Source organism: Eleutherodactylus coqui, chromosome 6 (genome assembly GCF_035609145.1).
Source record: "Eleutherodactylus coqui strain aEleCoq1 chromosome 6, aEleCoq1.hap1, whole genome shotgun sequence".
Taxonomy (NCBI): domain Eukaryota; kingdom Metazoa; phylum Chordata; class Amphibia; order Anura; family Eleutherodactylidae; genus Eleutherodactylus; species Eleutherodactylus coqui.
In genome coordinates this window covers 200,550,460-200,576,390 of record NC_089842.1, presented here as the reverse complement: position 1 = coordinate 200,576,390, position 25,931 = coordinate 200,550,460, and the positions used below count along the sequence as shown (strand labels likewise).

At 42.6% G+C, this 25,931-nt stretch overlaps 1 protein-coding gene across 3 annotated transcripts in view; it reads right to left on the bottom strand.

The window, feature by feature from the left end:
* Positions 1 to 25,931, bottom strand: part of CDIN1 (CDAN1 interacting nuclease 1) — a 318,129-nt gene that overhangs the window by 124,969 nt on the left and 167,229 nt on the right. For all 3 annotated transcript variants that reach the window (XM_066605852.1, XM_066605853.1, XM_066605854.1), the window contains 5 exons: positions 25,027 to 25,106; positions 24,461 to 24,510; positions 15,026 to 15,093; positions 9,049 to 9,114; positions 8,456 to 8,561 (listed from right to left, as the gene is read on the bottom strand). In XM_066605852.1, the coding sequence (XP_066461949.1) occupies positions 8,456 to 8,561; positions 9,049 to 9,114; positions 15,026 to 15,093; positions 24,461 to 24,510; positions 25,027 to 25,106 (370 nt within the window). The remainder of the gene's footprint in view (positions 1 to 8,455; positions 8,562 to 9,048; positions 9,115 to 15,025; positions 15,094 to 24,460; positions 24,511 to 25,026; positions 25,107 to 25,931) is intronic.

Sequence of the window (25,931 nt, the reverse complement as noted above, 5' to 3'; positions counted from 1 at the left end):
ATATAATGTACAGAGCAGTTCAGATCTTTTATCTTTATCATTATGACGCAACAAAGAAGTCCAGCTGTGTATGTCTTAACAGCAAAAGCGAGACGACAGATGCCAGCTATGAGAGACCTTCAATATAGGCATATTTAAAGCACATCTCATCCACAGCCTGGAGGTACTGCTCTTACAGTCACTGGAATATCCCCTCCTTATGGCTCCGAAGCCTCCAGAGATAACATGTTGATTGTAAGCACTGAAGACCTGGTCATAGTAACCTAAAGTTATACATAGGGAGTTAAATACCATGTTCCCTCCCTGTGAAAATTCATCTTCCGAAAACAACTATATGTAGAAGTAAAAGTCCACATAAAAACATAATGTTTGCCTAAATATAATAACTCTAAACAGAATTCCTCTAAATTAACCCTAAAAAGGATTATTCTTTGTCTAATGAAAAGTCTGGTCTGCATGGTCACCAGATTTATCACCAATAGAACATATATAGTACGATCTGGGACGCGAACTTCGGCAGCCTACAAGTTTGGGGCGATGAGCCACAGGATACTATACTCAATGTGTATGCCTCCTTGGCCGCCTATATCACATCTTGTATCCAAGCTAGAGGCAGAACAACCGAGTATTAGAGCCTCCATGTCCACCTATATTACATCTTACATCCAAGCTAGAAGCAGTAAAACAGGGTACTAGAGCCTTCATGCCTACCTGTATCACATCTTGTATCCAAACTAAGGCAGTACAACAGGGTACTAGAGTCTCCATGCCTGCCTTGTATTACATCTTGCATCCAAACTAGAGGCGGTACAACAGGGTACTAGAGCCTCCATGCCTGCCTGTATCACATCTTGTATCCAAGCTAGAGGTGGTACAACAGGGTACTAGAGCCTCCATGCCTGCCCGTATCACATCTTCTATCCAAGCTAGAGATGGTACAGCAGTGTACTAAAGCCTCCATGCACGCCCGTATCACATCTTGTATCCAAGCTAGAGACGGTACAACAGGGTACTAGAGCCTTCATGCCTGCCCGTATCACATCTTCTATCCAAGCTAGAGATGGTACAGCAGGGTACTAGAGCCTTCATGCCTGCCCGTATCACATCTTCTATCCAAGCTAGAGATGGTACAACAAGGTACTAGAGCCTCCATGCCCACCCGTATCACATCTTGTATCCAGGCTAGAGGCAGTACAACAGGGTACTGGAGGCTCCATGCCCGCCCGTATCACATCTTATATCCAGCCTAGAGGCAGTACAACAGTGTACTAGAGCCTCGATGACCTCCTGTATAACATCTTAATTCCAATCTAGAGGCGGTACAACAGAGTACTAGAGTCTCGATGACCTCCTGTATAACATCTTAATTCCAATCTAGAGGCGGTACAACAGAGTACTAGAGTCTCCCTGCCCGCCTGTATCACATCTTGTATCCAAGCTAGAGGCAGTACAACAAGGTACTAAAGCCTCCATGCCTGCTTGTATCACATCTTGTATCCAAGCTAGAGGCGAGACAACATGGTACTAGAGCCTCCATGCCCGCCCATATCACATCTTGTATGCAGGCTAGAGGCGGTACAACAGGGTACTAGAGCCTCCATGCCCGCCCTTATCACAATTTGTATGCAAGCTACAGGCAGTACAGCAGGGTACTAGAGCCTCTATGCCCGCCCATACCACATCTTGTATCCAGGATAGAGGTGGTACAACAGGGTACTAGAGCCTCCATACACATCCGTATTACATCTTGCATCCAAGCTAGAGGCAGTCCAACAGGGTACTATAGCCTCCATGCCCGCCAGTATCACATCTTGTATCCAAGCCAGAGGCGGTACAACAGGGTCCTGGAGCCTCCATGCCCTACCGTATCACATCTTTTACCTGGGCTAGAAGCGGTACAACAGGGTACTAGAGCCTCCATTCCCGCCTGTATCACATCTTGTATCCAAGCTAGAGGCGGTACAATAGGGTACTAGAATCTCCATGCTCACCTGTATCACATCTTCTATCCAAGCTAGAGGCGGTACAACAGGGTACTAGAGCCTCCATGCCCACCTGTATCACATCTTGTATCCAAGCTAGAGGCGGTACAACAGGGTACAAGAGTCTCCCTTCAAGTGTTTTGGGTTTTCTACAATAGATTCTCCTTTTGCTCTGATATTGTAATCATTTACTTATAACAACGTTACAATCGTACAGAGAAAGTGTCATTCCATTTCGACAACTCCTAGGAGACTGTTTTTAACAATGAGTGTACAAGCTACAATAAAGGATCAGCAGAAAATAAAATAAGTAACGCACTGTAATAGCAAATTTACCATAACATTTTCTGTACATTAATCTTAAACTGTCATTAGGTGTTATGGGTGGACATCGAATTTAAAGGGGTTGTCTCGCGAAAGCAAGTGGGGTTAAGTACTTCTGTATGGCCATATTAATGCACTTTGTAATGTACATCGTGCATTAAATATGAGCCATACAGAAGTTATTCACTTACCTGCTCCGTTGCTGGCGTCCCCGTCTCCATGGCTCTGTCTAATTTCGCTGTCTTCTTGCTTTTTTAGACGCGCTTGCGCAGATGGGTCTTCTCCCTTCGGCTCGGCAGCAGCTGCGTTTTGGCTCCGCCCCCTTGCACGCATCATCGCGTAGCTCCGCCCCGTCACATGTGCCGATTCCAGCCTCATGATTGGCTGGAATCGGCGCATGTGATGGGGCGGAGCTACGTGATGACGCGTACAAGGGGCGGAGCCAAAACGCCGCTGCTGCCGAGCCGAAGGGAGAAGACCCATCTGCGCAAGCGCGTCTAAAAAAGCAAGAAGACACCAAAATTAGACAGAGCCATGGAGACGGGGACGCCAGCAATGGAGCAGGTAAGTGAGTAACTTCTGTATGGCTCATATTTAATGCACGATGTATATTACAAAGTGCATTAATATGGCCATACAGAAGTACTTAACCCCACTCGCTTTCGCGAGACAACCCCTTTAAGGCCAATTTATATGAGCTGATGATGAGCGAAGCGAACATTTATTTCTGATCATTGCCTTGTCTATAGATAATAGTTATTAGTTCAAAAATGAGGATTAAACACTCGTCTGTCAATGATCACATCTTTTATATGGGTATAAAACAGTCTGTCAGGAATACATCATGTAAACGGAATGTACTGTAATACATAATAGTGCAAGCTCCATGGGAATGAACAATTGTATTAAACCCTTACCGCCACAGTATACATGCATGTGTGTGTGTATGTGTACATATATATATATATATATATATATATATATATATATATAAATCCTGGGTGGAAAGGGGTTCCCACAAAATGATGTAGTGTCCTATGTATAGCATAGACTCAGGAGCTGAGCCTGCACCATCTGCAGAGTGAGTTGCCTGCAACTTACAGCTGGCCTCCAGCTGTAACAGGGGGTTGGTTAGAACACTGATCCCCACTGTTAACCCCATTACATGCCGTTATCAGTGTTGATTGTGGTATGAATGGGGCTAACAGAAGGAGGGCGCTCCCTCTGTGATGTCATCTGCCCTCTGTCATGAAATTGCAGACAGCCAATGGTAATCTGACTCCAGCTAATGGGGTCTGAGTCTGGCATGGCTTGTCATAGGCAGGAATAGTGATAATACACTGCAGTACAGAAGTACTGCAGTGCATTAGCTGAGCGATCTTGAGCTTCAAGCACCCGGCAATCTCCACTTTACGCGATCTCCACTTTGTTTTCTTGGTAACTAAGTGGACCCCCGTTCTTGGAATCGTGGTGGTCCCAGCAATCGGATCCCCACCAATCTATCACTTTTGAAAAAGCTTTCGGTCTCAGGAAAAGCCGTTTAACGATTGTTCGTCTCCATACAGCTTACATACTCATGATGACAGCTGCATGTAAACGGAAGTTTAAGGAGCACTGATCAACATTCTATATTGTCAGTTGCTACTCGTATAAATGGGCCCTTACAGATTAATCAGAATTAAAAATTGAATATTCCGTTTCCCATTTAGGAAAGCATAAAGCATGCCTCCTGTGGATATATACACAAGTCTAGCTTGACCAATGCTTTCTGTTTCCCAATTACCAGTAGGTACCAAACACATCCAAACTATTTCCAATTCATTAAATACAAGAGACCAGTGCTTGAAGATCTTGAGGTACCTATCCATTACATGGTGTATTGAATCACTACTAGCTACAGTCACAAGTTCATTAACAAAAGGCTGTTCTCACCAAAGAATATTCATTGTGCCAGGGCTGAAGACAGGCTGCTTAAAAAATCCTCCAGTGTAGTCAGGGTCAGAACCGCAGAGCGTGGCAGGCTGGCATCACAACATGTCAACCAGCTGTCGTACTGTGACATGAAGGCTGACCTTTGGTGGCCTAGCCTTGGCTGCCTGTGGAGAAGTGGAAACTGCCTGTGCATGACTGGCTCTTCCCGCTCCATACCTGACAGATTCCTGGATATCTAACCTTAGAAAAGCCTCTTTAGGTGAAGCAGAATAAAGCCTGCTCTGTGTATTTCCTAGTAGAGGACCCCATGAGTGTCGCTACGTGTGCTTTACCCCAGATGCTACATGTAGATCTCAATGCATCTATGCCTAGAGATTTTCTGTATTGCACAAATTTAGCAATCTTTGTGCAATTTTAGGAGCTTTCCAAACAAATTGGCAATCAATATATCGCTGATGATGAAGCAGAGAGGACTTGGAAATGGAATTCTACATAAAGCACCAGAGCGAGAAATGAGGGAAAAGGTTTACTACTCTAATTTACTCATCTTTGTGAAAATATATTTGGGGAATATAATTTAAGGAAGGTCAATGTGGCGGAAAACATTTTCTAAGGGTATAAACTAATAAAAAATATTTATAAAACTTTCCAACAGGAAAAGTGATGCAAATGTTATCAGATTCACAGATATGGTGCCTGGATACTGCAAAGAAACCCTTAATTAAGGCATATGGCGTAAAGCATTAGAATAAGCATATATGCAGATTTATAATAAAAGGTAGCAATATACAAAGCTCGGAAATCAAGGTTCCAGCAGTTCTGCAATTCTCTGGGTCTGTATTGACAACAGAAATCAGGTGACCTCTAGCAGCCAATCGGAGGCCGCAGCATCACCGTTTCGAACTCCTGGCATGATGACACCCAGGATGTGAGCACTGATGCCAGGTAACGCTTTGGTCTCTGACTAGTGAGGAGCAGTCACCTGACTTCCGCTGTCAACGCAGACCAGGGGAATTGCCGGAATTTTTTAACTATTTGGATGTAGTTCTTAGAAGTTAATTGTAACTGGACAACCCTTTAATAAGGCTTCCTGTTACAGTGTGATAGAGGTCAAGACTAATGTGAATGATTGCAATCTATGTTCAGTGCTTATGCAAATTATGTTAGTGCTATTTAAATAATACGAAATAGAAGCAAGATGAAAATACCTTGTATGTAAACAATATAAAAAATGATAGACTATATATACCATCAGCAAAAAGAGTTAATGAGCAGAATGAGATACTGAACTAGCAAGTAGTAAGGAATCAATCCCCCCATATAGGAACCCCTAAGAGCGGTAATAGGAGAGATATAATTCTAGTGCCGTTGCAATGATTCCTTAACTGTACGGGATAACGGCAAGGAACAGTCTAGGGTCCACGGAGGATATACATTTACACTACAGAAAGGCCGCTTTTCTTCATCAGTTCCCTCTGATGACTATGTGAGCATAGATTGGAAGTTATGGCCCCCGCTGGTAAGTGAAGTGAGTCACTCCTTGCAGAAAATTCAGAAGGCTGATAGAAGTATGATCACGATTACTTGACATACATTTTGGAAATATTTCAATATATTATTGGGCATTGGTACAACTATAAAGCATGCACCAAAAACTTCCAACATTAAGCACAAACCTAAAGACCAATATACTAATTTATCTCATTCTCAAGCTGCTTTCACACGGACGACAGAATCACACGATTTTCTCACAAAGTGACGGCGCTACAAATCCCATCTATGTGAAGCCCATGCTTTCCTAGGGAATTCTTCACATTGGTGATATTCTGTTTGATGCAATGTTGCGGAAAAAATTGCGACATGCTGTATACAGCTGCGCTTTTCTGGTAGCCCATGTTACCCTATGGAGCCGCCTTGTTTATCGCAGCGCACGATCGTGTGATTTTTGTGCGATGCGTTTTTTAACATAGGAAAGTCCTATAGACTTTCGTAATAAAATATTGCGTGTGTTTATTGCAAGCGGCCGCGATGTAATATAGGATTATTATTTAAAAAAAGCAGCAATATCGATGAAAAATTGCAGGAGCAAAGATGCGATTTTCTCATGGCAAAATCGCTGTTGCCCGTGTAAAAGAGGCCTTAAGAGGAAGCGGGAGCTGTTTTCGGGCACAGAGCTACCAAGTCTACTAATATGGGCCGGACTGGTCTGTAGTGCTAAAACCCAGTTGGACCACCTTTACCAGTTTTTCTATAATTAAGCCATGCAATTCTCGGCTTTAGACATCATATAGTGTGGAAGCATAGAAAAAGTGAAATGCTGTTCCAGCTATGTCTAGGGAACTTTGGAGGCACTTTGGTTGATGATATTTGGGTCTACGGCAGCATGGTAAAAGTGAGTAAATCCCATGGGCTCAGGCTGGGAAATTATGGGATCTTTTTGAATTGTACTTATGGGACACTGAAGTAGTGACTATCACTTATGGGCGAATGATGGCTGTCCATGTTATATGAGCACTGTGACTGCCTTGCTTCCATATGGGGCACTGTGAGGGAAAAAATGGGCAGAGAAATGATATGCCACAGTGTGAACGGGTGTATGTCATGGGTGAAATTTCATAAAGTTGATATGTATAAAGGCACAGAACAATTGAAGCGTATGCACAGCAATGCCAGAATGACTTTCCCCCAAAAGTGACCCCTCAAGAAGTGTTGTCACTGTCCCATAACAGCGCCAGCCACCTGAGGAACGTCCAGCAAGGATATATGTAACAGACACTGTGTGAATCCCTTGCATCACTATATAGAAGAGCGTTCTGATGTCAGAGTGCAACAATCACATGTCTTGGGAAGACCTCATTAATATGTACTAATAAAACATAATACACACACCACAGATACTACAACTACCTTTTGCATAGTTTATATTGCATGAATGTAGAGAACTTAGAATTTTGCAAACCTGAAAGATTTTAAGGCGTAAAACAATTTAGCAAGAAAAGAGGAAACAGAGCTGTAAATGTTGGCGATAGACCCACGGGTCAGCCGCATTTAAAGTGCCTGTGCGAGCCTACAGAGGCCACAGCACGGCCTTCATGATACTTCAGTGCCCAGTCTCTCATCAACAGGGCAATGAAAATGCTTGAGTGCTCTTAATTACTGCAAATGAAGTGTTCCTTATGGTGAGGAGCAGAGACATTACCAGGGAGCGATAACGGCATCAGCTTCTTAATATGAAAACAGTTACAATGTTGGCAGAAGTCCTGGCTGGCTGAGGACTCGTGTCAAGATGGCAACTTGATTTCAGAAACACAGATTTCTTTCAAATTAAGAAGAAGTTTAAAGCTCCTGTATCAGGAAAGTGCTCTTTCAGAATTCTAGAAAGTAAGACTAGTTAGTACAGGACCATCTTCAGGGCAAGTGCATGTGAATCGGGAGTCTTGGGAAGACACAAGGTACTGAATTTGCAGTGCAAATAAACCTGCGGCAGATTTGCTGCAAAATCCATACAACATGTTTTTTTTCTACAGTTCTCTGATTTTTGTTAAAACCTCCACCTCTCTATTGCTGTTGTAAATGTGGAAAGTCCCCAGCAGATCTGCCTTGTGTTGCTTGGTCTCTCACTAGGAGGCTACTTGCTGCAAAAGACACTGTTCTACATTGCAATGGCTGCAATGGAGACCAAGCAGGATAATCCCCAACCACTAGTCAGGTTACATCTGATGGTCTAGTAGACTCATTTTACCAGCAGGCTACTTCACAAGTTTGTGGAAAGTCTTGCCGACCAGTAGGTAGGTGTTCTTTATCCTCTTGTTCCCTCGCTTATATCTAAGCCAAACGATTATAATACAAAGCTCATTATCATATTATTAGTTTCAATGGGAGTATCAACAAAGCTCAAAAATAGAGAAAATTTTAAATTATGTGACATAGTGCTCAGTAGAGTGTGACAGCTTCCTTCTACCCATCAATGGGAACTTAGCTCCCAAATCGCAATGAAGCTAGTCTGTTGACCTATCATGGAGGAGGATAAAGGTAAATCTTAACACTAAACTATGACATACCTTATGATGTTAGTCTCTAGACAACTGTTTACTGACATTAATTTTTGAAGCTTTGCTAAAGAAAGGAAGCTGTCAGATATGATAAGGGACTGAATTGTAGATTGTGTGATATATATATATAGTAAAGTCACTGTAGTCCTACGCAGGGGGACTCACCTGTTCCAGTAGCTCCAGAACTGATCTTGTAGATACATGCGGTGACTACTCTCATCTCCAAACGATGCTTTACTCTCTATCCAATGAATAACATGGCCCTCGACAGCTGAAGAGCAAGAACAACATTAGTAAAGGAGCCACTTACAATGGACTTTTGTCATTCAAAAATTTGGCTAAAACTGATGCAGACTAGTGGGGCAACTTCAACTCTTATCTAATGCTATAGTTGATGTGGTAGGATGAAAGAATGCCGGCTAGATGCTGGCATTCTTCAAGTATTTCTAGATTGGTTTATGCAGAGCGGTCAGGAAGATGTCAGTACGTTTTGGTGTCTTCCATTAGAGTGGTGGCACAGAAACTGCATGTAATGGGTGTAAGATGTTCATGCGCTCTGTAACCTGTCACTATGGTACACACTTGGTGTTTGTAAGGGAGGTCACCTGGGAGCTCCACGGGGTAAAGGCCTACCTTAGTATCGGTTGTTTCAGTGGTGTCCTTTAGTAAACTATTCTCAGTAGTATCAGCTCAGGCCACAAGCAACAATGACATATGCAAGATGATATGAACACCATAGTATGCACTGCATCACTCACCTACAGGCACCTCCAGAATGAAGTCAGGAGTTTTATCATAGCCCTTTATACGCAACTGGTCTTCATCTACAAAGAAGGCAAGAACTTATAAGTTGAAAAGAAACAAAAACATCCAAACGTGCAAATACCCTGAATGGCCACTTTATTAGAGACAACCATCCTTTCCCCATTGGAGCTTTCCTGTATGGAAATAAGACACGTAAGGCTCCTTTCACATCTACGTCTGGCCCCATTTGGGCTTTCAGTCTCTCCGCTTTACTCTTGGAGCAGAAAACAGAATTAAAACAGATAATTCCCCCCCCCCCCCCATTGATTTTAATAGTGTTTCAGAAGAACAGAAAGTAAATGGAAAGGGGTCCGTTTGCTCCCATTCTGGTTGATTTCCATTATACCTGGATATACCAGGTACAGGGCTGGATTCCGCTGCGGGCTCCTGCATGTGGAATCCGACCTGTCCGTGTGAGAGCGGCTTAAATCTGTAAATTTCCATACATTAAATGTATGTTTTTTTTGCTCTGAAATGCCACACCCCTCCGCAAAAACACGAAGTTTCACTACAAAACTTTATTTAAAAAAAAAAAAAAAGATGTTACAGTGAAAAACATATACCGCTTTTATGAAAAAACGGATAATAGTGTATGGAAACGTATGGCTACCTTTAATATATATATGAGAAAAAAGAGGGGGCACGTATCCTTAAAATGGCATACATTTGTATACTTTATTCCTGTATGTTTAACGTTTACCCTAAATGTATATTAGAAAGGTGATGTGAACTGAGCATTACCAATAAATGAGCACATCTACCAGAACAGGCCGAACAATTCACAACTCAGGGGACAGTTTAGAGCACTTTAACGCTTACAATTCATGTTATTTTTATTTAGTTTCATTAAGTAAGGTTTCTTCAATGTCGTCACTATATAGCGGAGTTGTATTTCTAATTTCATCCGATGTAATCTGTACCCTCCCCATGACCGGAGCTACGCTACTACATAACAGTGTTTGTCTATGACAAGGTTAATCATACATTGAGCGCCGTTATCTTTCCCTTACCAGGCGCCTTAGCATGATCAGACGAGCCCGCAGTATGTCATAACACATTGCCCTTGACTTCTGAAACCCTGGAGTACGCTCTAGCATTTTGTAGAGGCCCATTACGGCCTTGCTTCATGTCTCCATCCATCCTTAACTAATGACCTGGATATGTAACAGGGAAGGCTGTGTGGTCCAGTCCTCACACCTGCTGGGCTGCTGACACTGCCTTCCCAGCGCTCTTTCTGCTTCACCTTTGATTAGAATTAATGATGGTTCCCAAAGGTTGTGCGCTCGCCTCACATCCATCTATCAACTTGGGACAAGGATTTCACAGAGACCATTTGCTAACGTCTCTAGTGTTAATTCACTGCACACACACAAACCATCTGAAGTAAAGGGCAAACACAGCAAAACGGCTGGAACCATCAATACCTACATGCGGGAAATACATAACTCGCTACAAAAATATAGTATTACAAATGGATCCGTTTACTTCAACAAGGGTTTTACAATGCTTTCATTTTCCAAGATGGAGCGTTTATATTACATTTCCACCAGCGATAACAGCTCATGTCAGAGGGTCCTGTGAACAGCTATGCGAAATGGGACCCTTTAGTTGCAAGGCTGGCAGGTCATGTGACTGACCGCAAAAACGCAGTAATGTAAAAAATGTGGTAGATAGAACGTACACTCATTGTATTTAACAAATCCAGCCCCTAGCAGCAGTTGTCGGAATCGAATTAAACTTTGTGTGATTGTAACGTTGTAATAAGTGATTACAATGTCAGAGCAAAAGGATCCTTTATTGTGCAAAACTGAACCCTAAGACCCCCTGCACACGGGCGGTTCAGATACCGCATGTGGAATCCGGCCCTGGCAGCAGCGGCATCAGAGTGTCAGACATGCGCAATACAGATATTTTTTTTTAACTCCTGCTTTTCCCGCGTCATCGCCTAACAATGACTCAGAATCTGCGACCTTTCTGCGGATGGGTCACGGATTAGAGGGCTTCTACTGTCAATGGAAGCTGTCTGCGTGTAATCCACGCAAAAATGGAGCATACTGCAATTTTTCCTCTGCGAGCAGGAATCACAATTGGTTTCCGCTCGTATGAAGGAAGAATGACTTTTTCCATAGCATGCTAAAGACGGTATTTGCTGCAGGACCCAAGGCGGATGCCGGCTCCAGATTCCGCAATGCAAATCTGTCAGTGTGCAGGCAGCTTTAAAGGCAGGCTCTTGTATCCGGTTGTACCTAGCTTGGATACAAAATTTGATATGGGCAGGCATGGTGGCTCTAGTACCCTGTTGTACTGCCTCTAGCTTCGATGCAAGATGTGATACGGACAGGCATGAAGGCTCTAGTATCCTGTTGTACCGCCTCTAGCTTGGATACAAGATGCGATACGGTAGGGCATGGAGGCTCTAGTACCCTGCTGGGCCACCTCTAGCTTGGATACAAGATGTGATATGGGCGGGCATGAAGTCTCTAGTATCCTCTTGTACTGTCTCTAGCTTGGATACAAGATGTGATACAGTAGGGCATGGTGGCTCTAGTACCCTGTTGGGCCACCTCTAGCTTGGATACAAGATGTGATACGGGCAGGCATGGAGGCATTAGTACACTGCTATACCATCTCTAGCTTGGATACAAGATGTGATACGGTAGGGCATGGAGGCTCTAGTACCCTGTTGGGCCACCTCTAGCTTGGATACAAGATGTGATATGGGTGGGCATGGAGGCTCTAGTACCCTGTTATAACGCCTCTAGCTTGGATGCAAGATGTGATATGGTGAAGGAGGGGAGTGGCATGGAGGTGCTAGTTACCCTGTTGTAACGCCTCTAGCTTGGATGCAAGATGTGATATGGATGGGCATGCAAGCATAGAGGTTCCATATGGTATCCCTCATCATATCACTCTACATTTGCTGTAACTGAGCCTCTAGATCGTGCAAACTCATAGGCTGTCGAAGTTGGCGTCCCAGATGGACCCATACATGTTCTATTGGTGATGAATCTGGTTTCCAGGCAGGTCATGAAAGTGTGACAATGTTGTGGAGACATTCCTGTGACCCCCTTGTGTGTAGCCGAGTATTATTCTGCTGGAAAATGCCTGTTGGAAGCCGCCATGAGAGGAACACATGTAATGTTTTATATAAGCTCCTAATATACTACTGTGTACTTAACTTTGAAATGCTATACCTTGTAGTCAACCGAACAGGATATTTCATTGTATTTGTAAAGTTCAATTCATTTCAATGCAACAGCATGCAAAACCAGGGACTGGGTTGCAGTAGCCTATGGCATCCCATGGACAAGTGGGGCGCTGTTCCTGAGAGAAAGCAGCCATCTATTTCTAATGTCATAAAGCCCTTTAAGGGCGTCTTCACATATAGCGTAAATACTGAGGATTCTCCATAGTGAAATTGGCTGTGGAAAATCTACAGCATTTTACAGTACAAATGGTGTGAATGAAATCAAGAAATCCACAGCACCAATTGACCTGCAGGACGGATTTTAAATCTGCAGCATATATCAATTTATACTGTGGCAGAATTCAAATGCAGGAGTGATATCCTCGCCGAATTCACACATTGCACATCTTGATGTGGAAGCTGCCATGGCAGCCATATTGGTTGTCTCCCAACTTCGACAGAAGCAAATATTACTAGTAGATGGCTTGGTCAAACACCTTTACTTTGGAGAAATATCATTAATATCCCCAATTATATTTTAAAGCATCCTGTATTGGTAGCGAAAAACAGCCTTGTTGAAAGTGAATGCACTGCCGAAGTGCTGATGAAAATGGGTAAACCCGGGGCGGACTTCACATTCCGTATTCCCATATTTGTTTTTCAGGTGTCATATGACTAAGACGATGGCTCTTATCTCATGGCCGGGAAGGTGCAGCACATACTAAAGCATTTTCTTGCAGTTACTTATGGTAATAAAATATTAATTATATGCCAGCAAGGGTGTGCTGTTTATACAATGTATTAGATAACAGACTTCCTGCTCAGCCCTAAATCAATAAGAGTGTGTTCAGCATCAATCATCCAAACTCTCTCCCTCCCAATGACCAGTTCCTCTACCTATTGTAATAGACGGCACTGCATCCAACACAGGAGGGTTGCATCACCCTTTCCATACAGAGAATAGATTACACCAACAACACCTTCATAACTAAAAATCATACTTGTTTTTACCCCAAATCTAGTCCTTAAAGTGTCCTCCTCTGTCAACATGCTTTACAGCCTACTGATTTCTGTCAATATGGCAACGACACAGGCTGCCGCTCCCCTTTTCCATACCCCTGAATAACAGCATACCAGACCACATTCAAAAGTCTGGAAAAGTTGATGACACCAATGGACATTTTTTATTCTGGGTATACTCATTGTCATTAAACTTTCCTAAAAACATTGATTGGTAATAGCCAGGCCAAAGGAGATGACTCAGAAACATCTACAGTATTTACCCTGTTTCCCCGGAAAATAAGACCTACCCCAAAAATAACGCCAACCCTGATTTTTGGGGATGTTTGAAATATAAGCCTGAATAAAATATACCCTGAAAATAAGCCTTAGCTGCATTACTTAAAAAAGGCAATACATTACCTAGCAGGTTTGCTCCAGGTCCTCCTGCTGCTTTCTGGAGCTCCAGCGCACTTGCTGCAGTCCTCGACTGCCCACAGAAGATCGCTTCCTGGTTATGGGATTCATAAATCCCACCTCCAGGAAGTAATTGCTGTGACTGGTTCTTGAGAGCTGCTCAGCCAATCAATGCAGAGCTTTGTGGAGCCGGGATTTATAAATTAACTAATCAATGCCACGGCTCAGCCAATTCATAAATTCCAACTCCACAATGTGATGGCTGTAATTGGTCCACCAAGCACTGCATTGATTGGCTGAGCCGTGCTCGAGAACCAAATCACAGCCATCACTTCCTGGAGGCGGGAAGATTAATGAATCCCGTAACTAGGAAGCGATCTTCTTTGGGCAGCCGAGGACTGTAGCAAGCCTGCTGGAGCTCCAGAGACCAGCGAGAGGGCCCGGACCATGCCTGCTAGGCAAGTATAATAAGTAGAGATGAGCCACTACGCTCGGATAAGGTAGTTACTCGAGCGAGCATCGCTTTTTTAGAGTAAGTGCAATCTCGTCTGAGCAGGCTCATGGGTGGTGGGGGTGAGCGGGGGGGGGGGGGGGGGTGGCGGGGGAGAGAGAAAAACCGGGACCTGCTACTTGGATCCTTGGTGATAAATTGATGTCCAGGCCACTGTCACTATTGCCAGCCCAAGTAACACTGACCAAAGCGCTGCGGCCTGGGTTAGTATTGCAGCACAGCTCCCATTGAATTCAATGGAAGCTGCGCCTGCAATACCAACCCAGGCCACTTCACTATGGTCAGTGTAATCTACCTCCTGTGCTGACTGCAGTGACATTGGCCCCGGGAATTAGCTGATCTGCAGAGATTTAAGTGGCAGGTCCCTGCATTACGATCATCAATAGAAAAAGTCCCAAATTACCCTTTTAATGCCAGGGGCTATAGTGGGACTAGGGGTGTTCCTTGACATTCTGATAATCAACATAGGTAACTTCCATGAATGAAAAACATAGAACACATAAAGTCTTGGACCCAGTTATAGTTGCAAATGAAGTCCCTACAGGTCAATGTGCCGCCTCATTCTACTTATGTAACTCAACATGCATTCAAGAAAATGCCACGTTGTGCATGGTAAGTGATTGGAATAAATAATGATAAAACCAGGTACATCTTTATCAGCGGACCAAAACCAAATATTACAGTAACAACTGAGACTTTAGAAAAACATCTGAGCAGAAATAGATAACGGATGGGGTGTGATTCATTTTGCGACAAGATATGTGAAAGTCACCACTTTCTGATTGCTACATAAAAAAATCACATACACGTGTCTTACCTAAAAAGGCTAGGTTCTTCTCCAACAGCTTTTCTCTTAGAAGTACTTCATGCTCGTAGCCAATAGAGCTGCACGATCAAGTAGTCAGGGTTCAATAGCAGTACAATTTTAGCAATGTCGAATTCTGTTATGTTTACACTTATAAATTAAATAGATTATAAAGTGTTTTAACCCCCTATCAAAACTTTTCAGAGGAGTTGTCACCTAGCTTTCCAAGACTTGCTGAGAAAGAGGGGTGACAAGTAGAGATAAGCAAGCGCACTTGCTAAGGCAAATTACTCGAGCGAGTATTGCCATTTTCGAGTACATGCCCGCTCGTGTCAAAAGATTCAGGGGCCGGCGGGGAAGAGCGAGGGGCAGATCTCTCTCTCCCCCCCCCCCCGAATCTTTTGGCACGAGCGGGCATGTACTCAAAAATGGCAATACTCGCTCGAGTAATTTGCCTTAGCGAGTACGCTCGCTCATCTTTAGTGACAACCAATTTGAGAGCAGTAATGGCTGATATATTCGTTATTCCCTGGCTTTTCCAGAAAAAGATATAGTAAGAAATATTGAATAGCCTAAATAAAAACGCGACATTATGTAGCTTTGATTAATAGCTAAAACAGCAATCACTTCTGCAATCCATTAGTCACCAGGGTGGCTTTATTCTAAGACGATGCTTTAAAGAGATTCTGTACCTAAAATGAGCGGTTCACGAAAGAAGAAACATACCAAGGTGTCTAATGAATAGAAGCAAACCCCCACCAGTGGCGCTGCTGGATGGGACTATAACTGTAAACTTCTGACTCCAAGAACTATTTACCAAGGAAGCCATAAGAGCATGCAGTAGAGTATAATCTGTTTCAACCCTCAAAGGGGTCTTTATCAAGTACCATGTATGTTAGTTTCATCATTACAAGAATTATATGGATGTTGGATCATTTTTGCCTTCCAATTGCATCAATTTTTTTGATTTTTGCCCTCCAAGAGCTATAACTTTTAAAACCTTCCATTGACATAGCCACAGGAGGGCTTGTGTTTAGTGGAACAATTTTTTTTTTGAATTGAGTCATTTAATGTACCATATAATGTATTGAAAAACTAGTAAAAATGCTTAAAGGGGTTGTCCCGCGGCAGCAAGTGGGTCTATACACTTCTGTATGGCCATATTAATGCACTTTGTAATGTACATTGTGCATTAATTATGAGCCATACAGAAGTTATAAAAAGTTTTTTACTTACCTGCTCCGTTGCTGGCGTCCTCGTTCCCATGGAGCCGACTAATTTTCGCCCTCCGATGGCCAAATTAGCCGCGCTTGCGCAGTCCGGGTCTTCTCCTGTCTTCAATGGGGCCGCTCGTGCAGAATGCCGGCTCCGTGTAGCTCCGCCCCGTCACGTGCCGATTCTAGCCAATCAGGAGGCTGGAATTGGCAATGGACCGCACAGAAGAGCTGCGGTCCACGGAGGAAGAGGATCCCGGCGGCCATCTTCAGCCGGTAAGTATAGAAGTCACCGGAGCGCGGGGATTAAGGTAAGCGCTGAGCGGTTTTTTTTTACTTCCCTGCATCGGGGTTGTCTCGCGCCGAACGGGGGGGGGGGGGTTGAAAAAAAAAAACAAAACGTTTCGGCGCGGGACAACCCCTTTAAGTGTCATTGAATAGCAAAAAAACACAATTCTGCTTAGTTCGTGGTGTGGTATACACAACATGTAGACTGCATTCTGCAGATTAGTAAGATTTAGGCGATACCAAACTTATAAAATCTTTGTTATGTTTTACTACTTAAAAAAAAAAATCCTTTAAAAATTTGCTTTGCATCACCATATTCTGAGCCCCATAACTTTTTACATTTCTGTTGATGGGGAATGTGAGGACTTTTTTTGAATGATGAAGCTGTAGTTTGTATGGGTATTATGCGTACATACAACTTTTTGATCCTGTTTTATTCATTTTTTAGAGGGCAAGACAACCCAAAAAAACCCAAACGATTTTGGTTACTGTGCATTTATTTTCACCATGTGGGATAAATAACATGATACTTTAATATTATTACTCTTACTGATGCAGCGATGCCTATTATCTCTTTTTTTTTATTCAAGAGAAATGCAGCACTCTGAATGAAATGTCTTCTTTACTGAAATAACATAAGATAAATAAAAAGTGTGAAATGTATTTTTATGTATTAATTTTTTGCACAAGGAAACATGCATTTTTTATGCGTTTCTTTTCTTGCATCAAAAAACAAATTGTACGTCTTTATGCATTTTAAGTGCTTTCTACAATTTTATTTATTTCAATAGCAGTCTTTATGTCTTGCCTGTTCCGTTGCGCTAACTCAATATGACCATGCTTTATTTACATCTTATGTAATTTTCAAGAAAGAAGACATTTTATTCAGAGTTCTGGATTCCTCTTGGGCTCTCTTTGCTAACAGGCTGCCTGACCAGCAGCCTATCCGTGTATATGTTTATGCGGACCTGGCAGTCATGTATGAAAGTGAACTTCTGTAAACAATAAGCTCAACTTCTTAATTAAGCACATTTGGATACACTGGCTGGGTTCCCACAGGGCGGAATTGCTGTGGAATTTTTTTCTGCACGGAAATTCCGCCGGCAATTTTTATCCCGGGATAAAGCAGCAAAGGGGACGATATTTGCAAAACTGACATGTGGGCGGCATGTCAATTTTATAGTCATCTCCGCTGCGGCCATCTCTTCTCTCTATGGGGAAAGATGGCCACAGCGAAATGCAGACGGCGAAGCCGCTTCAAAACCCTCGCCGAACAGCGCAAGTTTTGAAACTGCATTTCTGCCGCAGTATTTCTGAGTAGTCCTGCTCCGTGAGATTTCCGCCCCGTGTGACCGCAGCCTTAGGGTAAGTGCACATGTAGCAAAAAGCTTGCAGATTTTCCGCAGAGGAAAATTCTGCAGCAAAATCCATTGCATTTCCACATCAAAAACAGAGTCAAAATCCGCACCATTGGTACAGATTTTGACTTAAAATCAGTTGTGGATCTGATCTGCTCAATCTTCCAACTCATTCTTGCAATCTATAAATAGCTTGAAACTTTGGACTCCTCAAAGTATGCCTCCTTTGTCTGCATGACAGCCTCACATACGATAGGTATGCAGTGAATCAACTTTTAAAGGTTTATTTAGACACAATGATTATCGCTCAAAATTCCATCCTTTGAGTGATAATCGCTGCGTCTAAACGCCGCCCATTGTGCACTTTTCGTTCATCGCTGACTTCAAGCCAGCTTGAAAACAGTCATTCCTGCTTATCAGCACCGAACACTGAGTCCTATGTGAGTAGGGATGATAGCATTCTTTCGGGCCTCTGGAGAACAATGGAACTGAATGCAGATAACAGACCATCAGCTGTTATCTGCTTTCAGCGAAAGGCTTCATTTGCATGCTAATAATAGCATGCTGAGGAGCTACTTAGTAGTTTATGCAAAATAATCGCTCAAAGCTGTCACTCAAACTGTCGTTTAAGTGATCATCTTTGCGTTTAAATGGACTATAAGTTTCTGGGTCAGTATAGATTTTCATCGTTTGTGGAAAACGTCCCAGAATTGTTTCTGACTAGTGGTTTGCTGTTTGAAACATGGGGTGTTTCCAAATTCTGGAGGGCACTGTATGTATTTTTACAAATTTTATGAAACTTTTTTTTAAGTTCTGTTTTTAGCCCTATAAGGAGACTTCATCGTGGGACTGCTTGTGCAATAACCTGCAATACTTCTGTATTGCAGTGTGTTGTGCCTGTACTATCATCCCCTTATAATCTGCCTGTTGTAGGGTTTAATTGTACGGCTAAGATGATGGCCCACAACGCCATTACCTGGATCCAGGTTCCATGACAACACTTTGGCATCCTGTGATTGCATTGCAGCGGTTGTCATCATCAGGTGACAAAGGGAACCCCCTTTAACTGTCTTATCACACTGATGCTGCATACTGTTTTGACTGAAGCATCTAAGGGCTTAAATGCCCAAGATTGGAGTTATCCTGACCCAAAAAATACCTTCCAATATCCGCTTTACATGTATGGTGGACATTGGGAACGGGTTAAAGGGGTTATCTCATTAAACCAACCTAAATTCTCTAAAAACAATCATCCAGCCAATCAAATGAATCATGCAATACTTAGACGGGGGCCAGACGCTTGTCCTTAGCAGCTCTCTATTCTGGGACATCTCCCTCTGGCATCCATATGCCCTAATAAGACACATGGACAGGGGCTGTCTTATATAAATGCTGTACTACTTGCATGATATGTTTAGTATGGTTGTCTTTACCAAACATGATATTAGATGTGAAGATAAGAAACCATCCAGTATAAATCTTATTATAGAGGACACCAATATACTTTTTAACAGCGCTGTGGGCTGAACGAACCTGCAATGATTAAAACAATAATGCCATCTCCACCCCGGTCCTGCCAGGACCAACAAGCTGCTGAGAAATAGTCTGGTAAAGACTTTTATTACATCTGTTACTCTATATGATGAATTCCTTGAGTAGCAGTAAATTATTCTACAAATAGTAGGCACATTTGCCCAATGAAACTCGCAGTCCTGACCGGGCTGAAGAGCTGAAAAATAAAAATAGATAAATGGATCCACGGGGAGTGGAGGAGCGAGAGGAAGATGATAAGTGGATGGAGGGTGAGGACAAACAGGGATTAATACAGGAGCTTCAAAGCGATTTCCTAATGTAATAGTGGCCGAAACACTTAGAGATGGTCTATAATGTTACTACCTGTTATTGATGTATTCCGCTGACCAAAAGGCAAAACTTGTAAATAATCTCACAGGCCATTTTCCGCCCAGCGAAAATCTGAGGCCCAGCTTCCCGTAATCCTCAGAACCCTTCCTGTGAAATAGCCCCCTGCCATTTGCAAAGAGCCTGTCTCTGCGCTTTACTCTGTGCATATATAATTAGAGAGTTATATTTAAAATCAATACACAATCCTTCAGAAGACATTATGCTTTTAAAACCTTAAACTTTCCATTGATTTTTAACTATTTTATGTGCCCTGAAATTAACATGTAATTTCTGAAAACTTTCGCCCTGATGTAACACTTTCATATGGCCATAAGTCATAGGGCTTATGCAGCTCCGGCCAACTAAGGCTCTGTGGGGCCCATAAAACTTGTTACTAGCTGTATCTTTCACAGGCTACGCGCAAAACAGCTGCCACATTCATAAATATATATCAGGCTTGTGTTCTCGTCAGTAATTCCACATTTTCTGACATTTCCAAAAAGGTGCATCTCGTAAAAAAAACTGAATTTCCAAAAGTACTCTAGACAAAAAGAAATTACAAAACGGTGAGCGTTGATCCATAGGGTGACCCAGAGTCAATGGTAAATCATCATCATGAATGTACTCAAACTGGATATAGCCTGTGCTAACTGAATCACTGATTAGATGTTAATCACATATCAATATGCACAAAATAGTATCAAGTAAGCAATGGAACCTCCATGATAGAAAAACATGCCTCTGGGCTAAGAAACAGAACGGTAAAGGGATTATTACACAACTGACTGTTATTGCCTGTTGGGAACCCCATCAATCATTAGGATTGGGGTCCTGGTCCTCCTCTCCTCTTCACTGCACCTCTATCCAGTGATGAGGAGCTTGAATGGAGTGGCGGCTGAGCATACAGGCGGCTGCTCCATTCAGTTCTACGGGATTGCCGATGATATCTGAGCACTAGGCTATTTCTCGCAGTTCCACTGAAATGAATGGGGTTGCTCAAGCCTCTCCTAACTGAAATAGGTACAGTGAGAAAGAAAGGGGGACACGGAATTCCCGTTCTTGTGATCAGTTGGGGGGGGTCCCAGAAGTAAGGTCCTACCCATCAGACTTGTATTACCTATCCTGTGGAGAGGCGATAAAAATCAATCGCTTGTGGGATAACCCCTTTAACCATTTCAAAAAGCATCTAGCTTTCACTATAAATAAAAACATGGAGTTGTATATTAACATGTATCTGTTAACAAGAAGAACTCCTTCAATCAGTTGAAGGGTAGATGTTATAAACAATAAGAGCGAAATCTTAGTAAGAGATGATTGTCATGGAGCATAAAAGGTTCAACAGAAGGTAACCCATTTAAAGGGGCTGTTTCATCAAGACAGCCCATTCTTACTTTGAAGCAAACCTGGGGATCAGCTGTTACCTTGGGTAAATAGCTGATATTACCAGAAGTTCAGGATGGCTGTACGCTGTATAATTATTACATTTCCATCCCTCTTGTTCAGTGGTTCTTTGCTTTGACTGAGGCTTCTTTCACACGAGTGCATATGGCTGGCCGATATACGATATATTGGGAGCGAAAAAAATGGTGAACGGGCGTACAAATCAAACGTTTGTGCGCCCATTCATATAGCCTGGTGACGCTGGCGCAAATGCGCCGACCTAATCAGGCCCTCGCCCATTTCACCTCCCTCCCCATGGCAGGTTTACCCATCTTCTTTCCTGCTTCGTCTGTGCAATGGGAGGGGGCGGAGCTAAGCGCCAGTCAGCCCCGCCTCCTCCCATTGATGGCTATGAACAAGGGGCGGGACCAGGAAGTTGCTTAGCTCCACCCACACCCAGCCCCTTTGTCCATAGCCATCAATGGGAGGGGGCAGATCGATGTTTAGCTCTGCCCCCTCCCCCTCCCATTGCAGAGACCGAGCGGGGAGTAAAGGTAAGCCTGTACAGGGAAGGGGAGGAGAACAGAGGGAGGGAGTTTAGTATAGGAGCCCATGCAGCGGCCTGACGTATTCCGGCCCAAACATAGTTCCAGAACTATGTTTTGGGCTCAACGTAAAAACGATGCATCAGATCACAGCGCATATCGGCCGGCTGTGAAATGGCCGGCCGATATGCACTCATGTGAAAAGAAACCTCAGGCTGTATTAAGTTAGCAATAAGCAAGCTGCGCCAGAAAAACTTGGGCGCAACTCCCCCCAAAGCTTTGCATGCAGTCACCCTACAGCACATAGAGTGTCTATAGTCTATGAAAGGGACCTACAGGAACCCTGCGTGCCACCATACAGGATCTGAACGCACACTTTTTCTGTATATATAAGCTCTGACATTGGTTTAATATTTCAGTAGCCTCCGATCTACATTATTCACGGGAGCTAGCAATCTTATACAGACAGGTAACACACCTCATTCTATGCTGACGGACAATCATACTTCTTCACTCGTGTTCAGCGTGTAAAGCGCATGTCGTACTTGTTATCTCCTACAAGTAAGGCTGCAGAGAGTACAAATACGCACATTTATTAATGGCCTGTCACATGTAGTTTCTTTAGCTAAATCTCTTGAGTATGCACAAAGTCAAAGCTAGCAAGGTAATGCCACTTCATATCACAAGGATGATATTTCTCAATATCTCCACAGGCCAATCAAGCATTTCCCTGATAGTTTCTATCAAATGCTAATCAATTATTTCCTCACCAGCTATGATTTTTTAAAACCACAAAGCCATTACAAGCCATTATAACTCATTCTTGGCTGCCAATAGCTGCAGTTATAATGCTAGCAGTTTGTTGGCTGTGTACAGGCTTAGGCAGGGTCGCAGGAGGAGTACTATATTTGGCATAAGAGAAGTGCATTAATACTTCAGGCTAATATACTAAACACTTGTCTGTTCGTTGGAGTGGCGGAAATCCCTGGGATTCAACAACCTTAAAGCACCAGAGACCCATAGCAGCTGCCAGTAACCTGCTATTACTCCATCGGCAGTACATAACCACATATTACATAGGATACAAGCACAGCAAGGGACGCTGTGAAAACCTTCTTATTAAAGGGGATGTATTGTGAGAAAATTACCTATTTCATTTTTTTATGATAGAGATTTTTTTTTAAAGGGGCAATCTCATGAAGGCAACCTATGTTTATATGCCCTATTAGAACATATGAACTATATTGGGAGGTGTTCCCTACTCAGGACCCCCTCTATGAACCACAATACAGAACAGCTCTGTACAAGTGGCTTCAAGTCCAATGGACTTGAGGTGTCCTTTTTCCGTTTGCCAGGGGGTGTCAGATGCAATCTTTATTATTTTTAATTTCTCTTTTCTGAATTAATATAGATTTCACATTAACCTCTAAGCACTCAAAATAGGCTCACACTTTCTGTCACTTTACAGCTTAGGCCATGTAGACTGGGAGCAATGACAGCAGTCCTCTCATTATCCTGTATGCCAGACGCAGGACCATCACTTTAAAAGGCGATTCATGGGTAAACAGCTACATGTTTCAAAGCCAGTCCAGCTTTGAAACATGTAGCCATTTTCCCAAGATTCAATAGAGCTTTTTTACTCGCCTTTTGGAGAAGTGGTCTTGAACCCGGCACTTAAGGCCCATTTACACGTAACGATTATCACTCAAAATTTGTTCAAACAACCGAAACTGAGCGATAATTGTTACATGTAAACACTGCCATCATGCACTTTTTGTCTGAAGGATGATTTTAAGGTGAACCTAAAATCCATCGTTCAGCCACAGAAAAATAAAGTATCTTTCAATAGATGCTGTGTTCTCTACAGGAGCCGAGAGAGTACATTGTATTCTGCCGGGAGCCAGGTGAAGAACAATGCAGCTGTGCGCATAGCTAGGCATGTGATTAGTCACATGCTGGGCTCTACAAACAACTCCTGGAGGTCCTTTTACATGCAAATGAAGATAATAAAGTGTTAATGGACATTAGTGTCCATTAACACTTTATGCAAAAAGATTGCTAAAACTTTCAATCATTTGAAAGAATATCTTTGCGTGTAAAAAGGCCTTTGGTTCTCCCCCTTGTCTCTGCATCATTTGTCTGTGAACAGCCAAACGCAGGGGCAGGCAGTGGCCACATATTTTAAAAATCCATTAAGTGCTATGTCTCACACAGATAACACAGGTGAGCAGTGCTTTTGTGGATACTTGTTTTCAGTCAAGTGGGTCTGCACATGAGTCCTTACTCCTATTTTATCTTTACCAACTCATTATCATGCGGGCAGAATGACAGGTGATGATTCTATTATGATGCTGGAATCCCCCGTGCAGTTTTTGAAGCAGGAAAGCCTTTTTGGGAAAGGATTTCCTGCTTTTCTCCAAGTAAATCTAATCCAACTTTTGGCACAAAATTCTATATACAGTCTTCAAGAGAAAATATGAACGTAGCCTAATGTCCTTTAAATGACCTATACCGAGCAAGAGGAGAGGAAGTGACAAACCATAATTTGCACATTTCTAGCTGAGAAAGCTGGTTGTCACATTTCAGACCTATTCAGCTGCTTGGTTAACAAAGCAATGACAAAAACCTTTAGCACATCAGTAGAAATATACCATAATACTGTACTCCGAGCAGAAAAATATAGACTTGAACACGCAGGAGAATGTTTACATCTGTCTGAAGCTGCTGTTTGAGGAAGATGTGTAAATGTTAAAAGGATACTGCTTGATGCAATCCACCAAGGGTCCATTGCAGCAGTCATTGACAATACACTAGAAAAGAGAAAAAGACATAAAAGCAGGGGTTTTAATATACATATAAACTAGGCAAAGGGGAAAAATTGATAATATGGTTGTTACATTTATATGGAAGAAAGGATAAAAACACATTTCATTTCTAAAATTCCAAATTCGTCCTCCAGCAAAAGTATCTGCCATGTGAACTGATATACAAGACCATGGATTCCCAAGTAACATTCTTAGTAATTACATGCAAATAAGAAAGATGGAAGAATACCACAAAGACCTGTATAAAGGCTCTGACATTGCAGGAATGCTGCCATCCAATAGGTGGCGCGGCAGAGGTATTGTTGCACCTTTCTTATTTGCATATATTTCCCAGAGGAGCATGCATGGCCTTATAAGTCTCCTCACTCACCTTCTAGGTGCCCTCCCTAAGGAGTGATGGCACCTCTCCTGACTCTAGTAAGCATGCAGTATACATACATGTACTGTATTTGTCTCTTTACCAGCTATCTTAACTGATTGTGGTTGGCAAATGTTTGTTACCTGATTGATCTGGTTCGCAAGAACAGGGTCAGGGATCAGAGATGGGTCACGCAGCATACTGTTCAAGACGGGCTTTGTGGCTACAAAGAAAATATTGTAGATAATCAATTTTATAGCATAGTATAGATCCATACAAAAGAAGATTCTGCTTATAGATAACAAAAATGATGTGTCAAGCCATCCATGCAGAGTAGGAACCCCAGACTCCTGTGACCTAGGGAACCTCCGTACCACCAAAGATAGAAATCTCTATGCATTTGTAGATTCATTTCTAGATATACCAGGATAAGGGCTCATCCACACTGGCATTAGCGTCAGTTATGCATTTCTCTTCCTCTGTTCCGTTTCAGGAGTACAGAAATGGGGGGAAAAAAATATTATTAGCCCAGTGTGAATGAGCCCTGATTTGGGAGACACCATGTAACCCTAGGTTCTCCACATGGATATGATCTGGAACCGCTCAATCAAATGGACTCTGACTTTGAATCCTAAGTTATCTTAAGCATAACCAAGCTCATAAATTTTCTTGAATCTGCGGCTATGTTTTTAATATTGAAGTTTTTGATCTATAACAAAAAGATAAAGAAATAGAGAAGTAGTACTTAGTGACCTTCTCTTGTATCTAACTGACAGTGGAAGTCAAAACAAGGGAAGGTGCCACTTCAGTTTGGGACAAAGCTTACTTCCTGCCTTCCTGACCTAATCATCAATTCCTATTTGAAAAAAGCGTAAAGAGTTATCAAGGTCACCTCCCAAGAGTCAGATAGAATAACGCTCAGTTCCTAAGAAAAGAAAAAGTTATATTTCTAATAATTCTAGATCTCCAGCCAATAGAATTACAAATACAATAGAAAGGGGTAAGTAACATGCTAATTAACAGTCCCATCGAAAAACAAAAGGAACTC